Source organism: Ruditapes philippinarum, unplaced genomic scaffold, assembly GCF_026571515.1.
Source record: "Ruditapes philippinarum isolate M1 unplaced genomic scaffold, ASM2657151v2 ctg5901_1_1_1_1, whole genome shotgun sequence".
In the NCBI taxonomy this organism is placed as follows: domain Eukaryota; kingdom Metazoa; phylum Mollusca; class Bivalvia; order Venerida; family Veneridae; genus Ruditapes; species Ruditapes philippinarum.
In genome coordinates this window covers 29,396-43,025 of record NW_026865168.1, presented here as the reverse complement: position 1 = coordinate 43,025, position 13,630 = coordinate 29,396, and the positions used below count along the sequence as shown (strand labels likewise).

General features: G+C 32.2%; 1 protein-coding gene and 1 long non-coding RNA gene across 2 annotated transcripts; one reads left to right on the top strand and one right to left on the bottom strand.

The window, feature by feature from the left end:
• Nucleotides 1-2,743: 2,743 nt before the first annotated feature.
• LOC132728096 (uncharacterized) lies at nt 2,744-7,515 on the bottom strand. The gene is made up of 3 exons (XM_060713707.1): nt 7,167-7,515; nt 5,960-6,160; nt 2,744-4,131 (listed from the first exon to the last, which is right to left on the bottom strand). Exons 1-3 carry the CDS (start codon nt 7,382-7,384, stop codon nt 3,681-3,683), a joined length of 870 nt encoding a protein of 289 aa, XP_060569690.1. The 5' UTR covers nt 7,385-7,515; the 3' UTR covers nt 2,744-3,680.
• A 3,155-nt stretch (nt 7,516-10,670) lies between these two features.
• LOC132728108 (uncharacterized) lies at nt 10,671-13,376 on the top strand. Its single transcript, XR_009625435.1, has 3 exons — nt 10,671-11,275; nt 12,110-12,212; nt 12,487-13,376. It is a non-coding gene; the product is annotated as an uncharacterized LOC132728108 (long non-coding RNA).
• Nucleotides 13,377-13,630: the final 254 nt, after the last annotated feature.

The following is a 13,630-nucleotide window of genomic DNA, read 5'->3' as shown; positions in this document are numbered from 1 at the left end:
AGAGACAGTATTTTTTAAAGAAATAAATACATTGTATGTGATTGTATTACATTTAAGTGCAATGAATATAAATGTGCAATTATATAAAAGAAAACACTTTTTCGTTGTTTTATTTTTGATCGGCGATTCAGGGCATAAGGTGTATATCCTTGAATTATCCTTACTATACAGAATATTGTGAGCAATGTAATGAGTACGTGTGCGAGGCTTAATATAAGTTCATTTATACTAAAATGTCAATATAACGTCACTTTTTCCTACAACGGCACATTAAAGGGACTCCACTGAGGTCTTTTGACATGACAGGACTGGGTATAATTTTTCAGCACAAATTTTCAATTTAACGTAGATCTATGCCTATAACTTGTGTGGAAAATTTCAGACTATTCGCTCAGTCCGTTTTTCCGGAATAGTTACTGTTTTTGTAAAAAATGATCCAAAATTGAAAAGCGTTTCAACACTTTTCACTCAAATTGGGCTAAGAATAGTACAAAAATATAATTTTCCATTTATTTCTGAGTATATTTCTAAATTATCTGTTCGCGCATCTTTCTATTTGAAGCACACAGATATCTATGTATGAAATCTAAATTTCGTGTTTTATGCTTTTAAACCTCAGTAAAGTTCAATCCACATTTAAAAAAAAATTCATTTGGAAGGTCAAACATAAGTTTGATAATGTTTTAACAATGGATTAATGGCATATTACATGTTTAAGAACTATTTAAAGACAGTAGCGCTGAATGTGTAATAATTGACATCCATACAAAATATTAATTTACTATAATCATACCAATTGCCAACAGAGCAAATGAAGCAAACATATTGAATTTAAATGTCAATGTTTAAAAAAAAAGTTTTAGGGAAGCAACATTTAAACATTTCTGAGACATAACACTAACAAAGTTTGCACTCTTACCCTATGCTACGACCGGATGTAAACAATACGTTCGCACAGGGCATGCGCGGTGGTTAAATCCCACCCATTTTATTCGATTAAATTCTAGAACAACCACTACTTTCGGTTTCAATTTTGCTGACAAGGAACAGTTTGAGTCAACATAAGTGTTAATTTTAATTGCAATGTCCAAAACTTTGCACTACACGTCATAATTTCCATTACATATCCGGTATTATCATCGTCATGGTAGTTTTTATTCCAGTCGGTCAAAATGACGGTACACATTTACATGTAAACAATTAAACAGATTTAACTTCTCAGACAATTTAAATAAGGAATGGACACACGGTAAACTCTGTTACAACATAAAGTATATTCATAAACCTGTTTGAGAAAAATTGTCTCCGTGTTCAAATAAATTTCAAAAACGGGGAAAAAATCAGTCTTTTACCGATACCTTGCAACAGAACTTTATTATTCTGATGAGTTAAATTGACTTTATAACGCTCGTATACAATTATTTATTGATCGATTTTCATTATATTTATTTTGTAATACCTATCATTCAATATGCAATCAAACAAAACCAAGTTTTCCTACATTCAATGAAACTGTTAGTTAGGACGAGCTTTCAAAATGAACAGGTAGCAATTTCCAACACGCTTACCGAAACTCCAACATGGCGGCTCATTTGCATAATTTATTCATAAACGCAGGAGCATAGAACTTTGTTAGTGCATAATGGGCCTTTAAAATTTTAAAATAAAGAATTGTTTATCTGTCATCAAAATATGACTAGAAAGCAGGACTAGAGAGAGATACTTGCGAGGTGTCTTACCCAATCGCAACTACTCGGCCCTTTTCCCGTCAGTCTTCGGATAAGGATTGGTGTCTTACCTTAGGTCTAGGGTCCGAGGTTATCCGGAACTTCGATCTTTATCTTGAACTTTATAATACTGCACGCCTGTAACGTGGCTTTTCCTTGGATAATCGTAACGTTTATATAGTTTTATAAACACGGCTGCTGTCAATTTATGAAAAAATCTCACTATTTTCTCTAAAAATAGATGCTTGCTGTATTATAAATTCGTTATGAATATTTCTGACATGTTATATGACCGTATATAAACGGTTGTTTACAATATGTATATTTCCTAACAACCGGTTATATAGTACCATATAACCTGTCAAAAATCTTAATAACTAATAATACGTAAAAACATTCCCTCATATAACACCGGTAGTGGTGAGTCTAGGGTCCGAGGTTATCAGAAACTCAGATCTCAGGTATTTCATTGGTCAGATACCTGTTTAAAGGACTTTACTGACGGTTTTTGACATGACGGAGTGGAAATAATTTTTTGAGATTATTACTCCATCTGATGTAGACCTATACTAATAACCTATGTTCAAAATTTCAGATCATTAGCTCGCTCTGTTTTTCCAGAATAATTATTAAAATAGGGAAAAATTACCCAAAATTGAAAAGCGTTTAAACGCTTTTCAGTCAAATCGAACTGAGAATAGCACAAACATATGATTTTCAATGTATTTCTTAATTATAATTTATTTATATTTTTGTTTTAAGTGCTCATGCTAATCTATGGGAAAAATTAAATTTTTATGTTTTCAGGCTTACAAACCTCAGTGGAGTTCCTTTAAAATATACACTGACCAACGAAAATCCTGATATTCATGGAAGAGCTCACAAAAGAATAATTTCTTACCTCGAACCCAGACAGCGGACTTGACCGAGCCTGCAACATTTACAATTTGGGCGTTCAAACTGATCTAAATTACGATTTACAGTACAGGAAATAAAGACAAGAAATTAACTTATATTATCTATAGATACTTTATTGTGGTACATGAGTAATAAAATACGATTATAAGTCCGTCCAAAAATAAATTGGAAAGTATATCTTTATGGCACAAAACATTTAAATCTCATTTCTCGAAATAGAGTCCATTTCGTGATTTGTGGTACAACTGTTATTATTAATTTGTAAATGTGATTTTCCCCCTTTTATTTTGACTATAATTGTATTCAGAGGTGCAGTAAAAGAAATACGATACGTTTTATTTATAAGGTGGGGTATCAAGTTTGTGTGTACTTAATGAATTAAAGCTGCACGCCTCCAGATGAGCCCAAATATTTCAAGAAATTCGATCTTTAGAAAAGTGTATTATGATCTTTAGAAAAGTTAAAAGATTCAATATTTGATTAATTATATGTTAAGTTCATTTGCAGTATGAATCACTATAAATCTATTGCGTTACTAACGCAGTAAGAGGTATTTATTTATGTATTTTGACCTCTTTTTTGGTAATTATCGTTGATTGTAAGTGCTGTTTGCAAAGTGTAAATTACTTTCTTTGTTCACTTCACAATATTAAAAAAAAATTAGCATTAATCTGGATACTTGCTGCTTCAATCTTTTTTTACAAAAACGCTTAATCCAAATAAGCTTCCAAAAGGAGCTTTAAACATACGCCTAAAAAACTTTAAAAGTTCGCCTTTTCATCTGATTTTATCATATGCAAATTATGAGTTTACTTTGGTAAGGGATGCATTCAGATTAATAATCTATTGTACTTTGTCTTTCGACATCATTGACTTTTACAATTGACAATGCTAACGTTCTGGTTGTAGAAAGAGGTCCCTGTATAATCAGAGATTCATATTTACAGAATTACGTAATATATTTCCGTTGTTTTACTTTGGATTCATTTTTAGAAATCGCCCGGCATACCACAATATCGTGATGTATCAATAGAGTTAGAAATCGCCCGGCATAGCGCAATATCGTGATGTATCGTTAGAGGGCGTGTATCGGTGACACTGCAGCTTATTTGGCCAGGGCAGACCCTGGTAGATGAAATCAAAATGTGTGGAGCAGTCCCGTTTGATCTCATCACAAAGTTCTCGACAAGGTATTGCGAATGGAGTAATGTTCGGCACACAGAGGGGCAGGTACGTGCCACACAGGAAGAACTGAAGGTTTGCGTTGCAATTGGTCGAAACCAGATCCTCGTAAAATCTCATTTCCGTCGTGATTTCTCCGAGACTTCGTTGCAGAAAAAAGTTTGGCAGCGAGCCAAGACTGTTAAGACTAATACACATAGGAATGACGTTGTCTACGCAGTAGGTGTGTTGAAGCTCCACGCGCGATTCTCGAACTGGTCGTAAGCAAACGTCGTCATTTCTTTTACTCGGAAGCTGGTTACATCTGGAAATATAAGAATGATTATGCAAATATGTAATATGGCAATATGTAAATATTACAAAATGAAAGTATAGCAATATGTAAGTACATGTATAACAAAATGTAAGTTTAACAATATGTAAGAATAACCACAGGAACTTGAAATTCTATCAATATTAATTTAATGATAATATCCAAAATACACCCCCTATACAGTATATGTTTATTTATACTGTATAGGGGGTGTATTTTGGATATTATCATTAATATTGATAGAATTTCAAGTTCCTGTGGTATAACAATATGTAAATATAACAATACGCACTATTGTTTTTATTTGTTTGGGTCGTCAGACCAATCAAATAGTGGTAGCGAAATTTCAGAGTCTAATACTGTTAATTGCAAATGCCGAAAGTAGTCCACTTTTTTGAAGCGGTTACTTCCCTTTATATGTAAACTAACGCCGAAAAATTCAGGGGAGATCACTGCGTAAAGATGACTCAAAGACAGGCGCATTAATTTTCAAGCAAAATAATTTCCGAATGGTCGAAGATTTCTAATATTGTTTTATTGAATTTTCTGATCGAAAATAAGTAAATACAAAGCGGACATTCAATCTCTGACACAGAAGTTTAAGACAAACCTAACAACAAGTAGTTCTCAAAACAGCTTAAAACTAGCGATTTAAAAGAAAGAAATATTTTTATTTTGTTACAAGTATCCAACAAATTACAACGAATTCAAAGTTTAGAAATAGCGTTGGCTCATACAATTGTCAATAAATTCACAATCACAAATTACGCGGATGAATATGATTTTATCAATGAAAATACTATTTTTAGCGATGTCGATTACCGAATACTACACAAACCGAGTAGTGGAATATATAGATTCTACATGTCGGACTGTTTGTGCGAGAAGATTTTCGCTAAATTATTTACATCAATTTTAAACAACATGTTTATCTTGAACAAAATACCTCGAAATTAATAAGGAAACAAACCCGAAATGCAATGGAAGTTCTAAATTTAGAATGACTTGATTTTATTCAGTCCTTGTTAGTATAACTTCTCCGTGGTGCAGGGGTAACGCGCTCGCTTGGTGAGTGAGAGGTCTGGAGTTCAAATCCCAGTCGAAGAAACTTTTTTTTTAATTTTTTTTTAAGTGTCTTTGTTAAGAAAGTAGCCATGATATGCAAGGATAAAGTGTGGCTGTCGTAAAAAAATGAACATAAATGTTTTTTTTGATGCAACTCTAGTTATGCAGAATTCCGTATTTATCAAACTCTGATGCCTTGCAAAATGAATTATAATACATAAAAATAAACTTATACAGGAAAATACATACAGATATACAGTACGATTAAGATTGCAAAGATCAGAAAATACCACAAAACTTGCAGACCTTTGATTCTTTATTAATATATATGCTTAAAGTAAGCTCCAGGATTATTTACATCTGTGTTAAACAACAGTTAAAGTCGTTACAAGCCCTTATTTTTCTTCAGGCCTTCACATAAAAATTCACTGTGGCTGAAGGGTTTTCGTGCTCGCTTAGGAAGCGCGAGGTCTGGAGTTCAAATCCCAGTAAAGGCAACTCATTTTTTTTCTCAAATTGTTTAAGTCAAATAAACATTGGATTAAATATCAGTGTTGCATTTAGTCTTATAGCCAATTTACTACAATTAAAACGCTGGAAAGCATTGGTGGCACTTTCTTACATTCTGAGACCCAAACAAATTCAGCGCCTTCTGTGCTTTGATTTTTATATGTTCCCTAAATACATTTATTTTCTACACATGCAGATCTAGATTTAAACTTGAAATCAATTTAATTAAAAGACATATATTTACCGGAAGATTCGTGGCCATCTTGACCTAGTTTCCCTCATTGTTTTCTTGCACCTGTTCCTGGCTTTGCTACACATTTCTTTACAAGGCCCGGCTACAGTCTGTGTGACAGGATCATACTTTGGTAAGTAGAGCGAACAGACAAACTGCCGGAAATTGTTAGAGCAACCATAATCCATGTACGCCCATTGATGCTCTATATGCCTAAAATAATAGTGAGTGTACATAATAAATGAGTAGTCTGGACCATATATGAGCCGCGTCACGTCAAACCCAACATTAAAAGTTTGCGACCAGCATGGATCAAGACCAGCCTGCGCATCCGCGCAGTCTGATCAGAAACAATTTTTTTTACATTTTACTTGTCACAGCAGCACGCCTCCAGATTCATGTTTATTTTCATGAAAATTTTAGAAATGTATTTGAAAGTAAAATAGTGTGAGGTGAACAAAAATAGAAATTTACATATTGCAATCGACACCTGCAATCCCAGAAAATTACCAAAAAGTTGTCAATCTATGCATGAACAATCCTTACCGCGTCAGTACGCAGTAGAAATAAGATGATAAAATACTGCAAAATCAGTCTTAAATCTTACATAACATAACTTGGATCTTGAATGTGTTACCTTTCTTAAAATTTTAGTACATTTTTCGCAATATTTATTTCCTATAAATATTTTGGCACCTCTGGAGGCGTGCAGAAAATGCAAACATGAATTTATAACATTTTGATAATGGTTCCAGAGCACGTATAGTGCTTGTAACCCGAATAAAGTAGCGATAAATTTAAAAGAATTGCTATTAAAGTAGCAAAATGTTAGTTAATAAAGTAGTATTTTGACCTCCTTGCAAAATACTAAATCACTATATATATATACTAATAACTTAAAACAACAAATCTCATTATTGTCATATAAAAATATTATTCTTTACCAGACAAAAAAAACCATTCATTTATGTAATGTTCTGGTTCGTTAGTGACAATGTTTGTTGTATAGGTGAAACGACTGTCAAAACTAGTGAAAAAGTCAAGTTTCTTTTTCCGTTTTCCATACTTAACCTTGGCTAATAAGAGCTGCCTGTGTGCTCAAAGAATTAACATCTTCTGATTTCTAATTAAAATACTAACAAATGATCTAAACAAAACTATGTTTACGAAAGTTTGTCTTGTTTTGAAAAATTAATAAGATTTTATTAATATTTCTAACCTGTACACTTCAACTTGTGTGTCATGTCCGAACTGGTTCGGGAGTTTCGTCCAGTTATATGGAAGAAAGTTCCGACACATGGGCAGTATAATTTCCTCCCCGTTATACACCGGCGTGTCCGAGTTGCCGGTGTTGTCCGTGTTTTCCATCCCGACATGCTGTCCGGTTACCGCCGCTGCCAGAATAAACGCAACGCATTGAAACAATATAGAATACATATTTTTTTATTCCTTTCAAACGTTTTTACATGTTCCTACAGATTGAGAGAGTAAAAACTATTTTGCGCAGGACAACGATAACAAATTATACAGTGATAGTCACTTAACATTTAGATAAACTTATACACGAGCGGATATTTCGGGAGCCACTTTGTAGAGCGATGCTCTTTTAGCCCTACGCAGATTGCGCATGCGCGAGAAAATACTACTTCCGATAGATTTTTTTTGAAAGTCGTAACGTCGCTTTCCATTGAATAATCGTGACCTTTTAATAGTTTTATATACATGGCATTTTACTTGTTAATTCTCGAGTTTTCGCTTGGCGGGGTCGCGGGGCGAAAACACGAATGACACAAATCAGCAACCATACGTCCCGGACAAAATGAAATACATGTACCTTTATTCTAAATATGAATAAGTTGGTAACTTTTTAAATGTTTTCTTTGCAATATTTCAATTATGAGTTTGGCAAGGATTAGCTAGTCCACCTTTATGGTGTTATACATTATATTATACAGCATGTGGTAGATGAATATATGACAAACAACCGTTTGCAACCTGAAAATCTAAGAAAAGTGTAGATATTGTAAGTACCACATGTGATCTATATCACCTAAAAACTTTTAGCCGCATGCTACGTGCCAGTTCTTCATACCTTGTCTGTAAACAAATTAAATTAAGATACAGCGACTGGTTTCGTGTTTCAAGTAGATACACTTAAACCAGTCTCGCGCAGTCTCCAAATAAATGAGGTCAAAAAGAGATCACGTTAATTATTGACATAAACGGCATGCTTTATTTGTTGGTTTTCTTGTTGTTTATGAATTATATTTAATTTTTGTTTATCTATTTTCATTTATTCATTAATCTATATATTTTTGATTTTTGTATAATTTTTATTGTTGCTGTTTTGTTAATATTTTATCTTCATTTTTTATTTATTTTATTTTAATTTATTTTATTTGTTCATTTATTTATTTATTTATAAAATTTATCTTTTTGTTTATTCATCTACTTATTTTTTTGTAGCTCTACAAATTTTCCTCATTTCGCTAATAAAATTTTCCTCGTGTCAAATTCATAAAATTTTGTTTAGAGGCGTTTACATGTTACATTTATTTTTTGTTTTGTCTAATTTTTATTGTTTTCTTTTTGTTGTTGACTTTTTTGGTTTAGTTTTTTATTTAATTTATTTTATTTATTTATTTATTTATTTATTTATTTATTTATTTATTTATTTATTTATTTATTTATTTATTATTCTTGTTTACGTATTTTTATTTTTCATTATATTGTTTTATTTACTTATTGTTTTATTTACTTATAGTTTACATGTATTTTTGTTTTTGTTTTGTTTAATTTTTATTTATTTTTTTTATTTGTTTATTTTTCGTTCGTTTTTCGTCCGTCCGTCCATCCATCCATCCATCCATCCATCCATCCATCCATCCATTTATTTATCTTTTTATTTTGGTGCAGTTGGAAAAAACATTATATACCAAAATATAAGTGCAGAAAATCAGCATGAGGAAACATGTGTGAACTTTTAAAATCCAGAAAAAGAGTTTTTTGTGTGTGTTTGTTTCCCAAATGGGAATTATTTTTACTGTTCGTTCATGTGTACCATGTAACTAAAAATTTGTACTGTTGTGTAGGTAATAGTACTTTTTCACAGTAAAAAACTAAAAAAAATAACGTTAACGACACAGCTAACGATATTTACCTACTCGGGAAGATAATTCTACTGTTATAGTCTGACATTATTGACCTGTCAATTATGAATACATTATAGCACTCATTTAAATATTCGATCCAACTTCGGGTTTGTCCGTTTATGTTACGATAATTAATATGGAGTATATAAGTAACATTTTGAAAACTTCCACTAGCTTAATGTGGATTCTCGTAACATCCGCAATAGCACAGTTGGTTAAGTGATTACCTAATGTATGAGAGGTCCGAAGTTCGATCCATTCTTTTTAAATTCTTTGTAGGCTTATTCTTTCTTTATATTTAAGTATATTTAAATGAAAATTGTCAAGCGTTTGTCTACACGGATATGAAACAAAGTAGAAACATTGAATTGTCCCATTTTGTATTGTACGAGGGTTGTCCAAAAAATTCGTGCACTGCAGTTATTGTCGTGTGAGTTATTGATAGAAAAACATTAATTATATATCACCTGAAGGGGAGATATATCTTAAATAAGAAAACAAAAGAAAAAAACATGTTACCAGCATGTTCTGAAAACGAATCGTCATACAGTTACCTTGGTAACGTAATACCGGCGCACGACAAAAAATTGGGTTAGTTCATTACTTTGATGCATCACAGTATTTTTTAACACTACATATTAACGTTAAAATTCAGGGAAAAGTGTGTGTACGTATTCCTAACGTCACTAGAAAATATGGCGTCATTTGCCCTATTGAAACAGTCGTAAACAAACATTTGTGTGCGGTCATCAATACTGTAATTACGTGAAAATGTCAGTCGCTAAACGTCTGGAAATACGGACGATCATTAAATTTGGTGCAAATATTGGTAAATCACCAACAGATACCTACAAAGAACTTAAAAGGGCAAGCGGGACAAGTTCAGTGTCACCAAGGCTGATTTTTAAATGGCTCAAACGCTCTGTGGAAGAGAAAGAGAGTCGGTAGACGATGACAACCAGTCAGGCAGACGTCCGTCCGTAATGCCGGCGCATGTGACGAGGGTTGTCCAATATATTCCTGCACTGGTGGAATATGCTAAATGTACGTTGCATAAAAAACAATAAAAACTACACAATACTTTTCATTAATCATTCCTCTATTGACAGTAAAACAAATTATAACATAAAAAGCAAATACCACTTTATATTTACAAGCAACAAACAATACAATTACAGTGATGAACTAACCCATTTTTTTGTCTTGCGCCGGTATTACGTTACAAAGGTAACTCAATGACCATTCTTTTACACGACACGCCGGTTACTCGGCTTTTTCTTTTGTTTTCTTATTTGAGACAAATTTCTCTTTCAAGTGATATATAATTCATTTGTTTTTATTAATAACTCTCACGACAATAACTGCAGTGCACAAATTTTTTGGACAACCCTCGTATTTTACGGCACTGAAATGACATTTATTGAATTTAATTCAGATGAATTTTGAATATAAACTCTTAAACAAGTATAGTATTTACCGAAAAATGCAAAGCATATTAAAACAGAAAGAACAACCATAACTTTGAAAATGTTGAAAATAGTTATGAATAAGAAAAGAAATGGACATACTCCCCAGCAAACACCCGACGTTGACCCAACGTTGGATCAACGTTGAATTTTGGTCGCGACGTCGGTGACCTTCATACAACGTCAAATCGACGTTGAATCCCCGACGTCTAACAGACGTTGCATTTTGACGTCGACTCGACGTCGGGTTTTGGTCGGTAATCTGACAATAGGTAAATTTAATTTATGAAACCAATATATATATATATATATATATATAAATGAAAGCATAAACAGCGAGAATTTTAAGTTTAAGTTTAGAAAGGGAACATTATATATTTATTTTCTCCATCAAAACAACAGTATCACGTGGGTGGCTAACGTACGATATTCGATAGGTGGCGCTCTGTAAACGGATAGTCGCAGATCAGTATGAAATATATTTGCTCTATTTTCGTTTAAATAATATCTTATCTCCTCGAATTAGTCTAAGAAGTGTTTATATAATTTACAATGAAGTTGTTATCATTTTTGAGGGCTTCATTTTATAGTGGTAAATAATTTAGTAAATTCGAATTTGCGACTTATCGGATTTGAAATTCAATTGTATTGGCGGACAAAAAAACGACGGGTTGACAGACAAAGTTGTATATTCCAAACAAAAGAAAAAGGTAGGCAAACATTATATATTGTTTTTCAATGCTAATTTACCGCATGTTTGCATGGATTCGATGGTTATTTGATCATTGAAATGTTTGACTGGTAAAACTTAATGTCACGTGATTTCGCGAGATAAATATTTTTGTTTCCACATCAACATGAATTTCACTTATATGAGGGGCCAGTCATTTACACATGTATCAGATGCAGTTTGATTTTGATATCTGTGTAGTTGTTAAACTACTCGTTGTTAATTGTAGTACTTTACCCATACTGTAAGCATACCATGTGTTTCTTATATTATGATAATGATTCATGGCATTTGATACATGTAAATGATACGACTTTTGTAAGATATATCTGAAAGCACATTGTATTTGACTAGCTATCTTTTTATTAATGTAATCAAACAACATATTATCAATCAGAAAACACATTATCATAGTTATAAATCAATAAAAGTAATAGTTTGTTAATTAGCCTGCTTATCAACAAGTTGTATGCTCGTATCATAAAACGTTTTAACACTAAGCCAGTCTGTCCTATATACGTACTCTTAGCAGACCAGATCATGCTGGGCAGAGATGATATCTATAAAAATGACAGTAACATGTGAATTTCTTTGATGTTGTATGAGCATTAAATTTGTACAAAGTACTTTGAATATAAAAAATAACAATATCAATTTTTGCGGGAGTAGAATTAATTTGTTATTTGTTATATCAGTTTTTCATGCGCTTATGAGTTAACTAAGATTAATAGTAATTTGATTTTGCCTATTGTATTAGACAAACATCCTTTCACCACATGGTTAAATTCTAAAACGATTATATTTCGTCTTTCAGATTGTGAAAATTATGATAATTCAACATGTGTCAAAAGTTCATGAGGAAGATGAAAATATTTAGAGGAAAAGAAAAATGAAAACCTACCAAGATTTTGTGACAGGTATATTTCAAAATATTATAGAAAATACAGTGATCTTATATTACCCTTGATTTTATAATGAAATTCTTCACGAAGCCATTTTTATCAAAATTAATAGATATATACAGTAGGTAGTAAGGTACACGAAACTACATGGTTTAAACTAAATTAAAAATAATAAGTGCATGTATCTTTTTAAGTAGTTGGAGAGTTTTGTTAGAATTTCGTTTAATTATAATATGTAAAAGTGATTTATTTCTTGCACTTGTAACTGATTATTTTTTTTTTATTTCAGAAAGTGTGATGAGATCACAGGTTGGAGACGGTAATGATACGCTTAAAGTATGCCCCAGATCGACATAGTGGAGGAGGACGAAAGAAGCTAGAATACTAATGAAGATACATGAACATTGCTATTTATTATAACAAAATATTCAGAATAGTGTTCCATTTAACATTCAGATCTAGATTCAGTTATAAAATACAAAGACAAATATACATTTAGTGAGTTGGATTGATGATTGAAAAATCCCAAAATCAGAGTGATCAGTTCAGTGGTGATATAAGAAAAAACACATGCATGGATGTTTGCTATATAAAATGTCAGTGTTAATATTCAAGAAGGATTTTGTTTAACATGCTTAATTAATACATGAAGCGTTATTAAAGTACATACCGTCAAGTTAAATAATTTCAAAAAATATTATGTAAATCTTGCATTTGTTATATAGTACCACATTTCTTGTTTTGTACTTGTGATTCCGAGTATAAAATAAATTGCTAAAATCATAAGAATGCTTATTTTTAACCCTATTAAAGAGCTTTAAAATGAAAAAAAAATCATATTCCAAAAGTTTTGAATGAGGTTAAATCATGGTTAGAAAATTTGGTCAGATAAGGTTGGCATATGGTCAGATAATGGTCAGAAAAGGTTGGATTATGGTCAGAAAAAGGTTTGATTATGTCCAAATAATGGTCAGAAAAGGTTGGATTATGGTCAGATAATGGTCAGAAACGGTTGGATTATGGTCAGAAAAGGTTGGATAAAGGTCATTTTATGACGTTGTATAGACGTCGGTTTCTGACGTCTAAAAAACTTTCAAATCCAACCTTCTGCCAACGTTTACCCAACGTCAGGGTCTAACGTCAGTACAACGTTGGTACAACGTCTTTTGTTTGCTGGGTCTGTCTCGATCTTATAACACATGGGGCATTTAGATATTAATATATACCCGCAGCTTACCCTATTTCGCTATAACGGTCTGTGTAACTACTTCATAGAAACACGAAGAATTTAATAACATCTTACTGCGTACATCTCACGGAATTAACCGAACATTTATCGGATATTAATATATTCTGTGCATTGACCGTATAATCAGTATGGAATTGACAGGTTAATAAAATCAAACAATATAATAGTTGATTTTATTGACCTG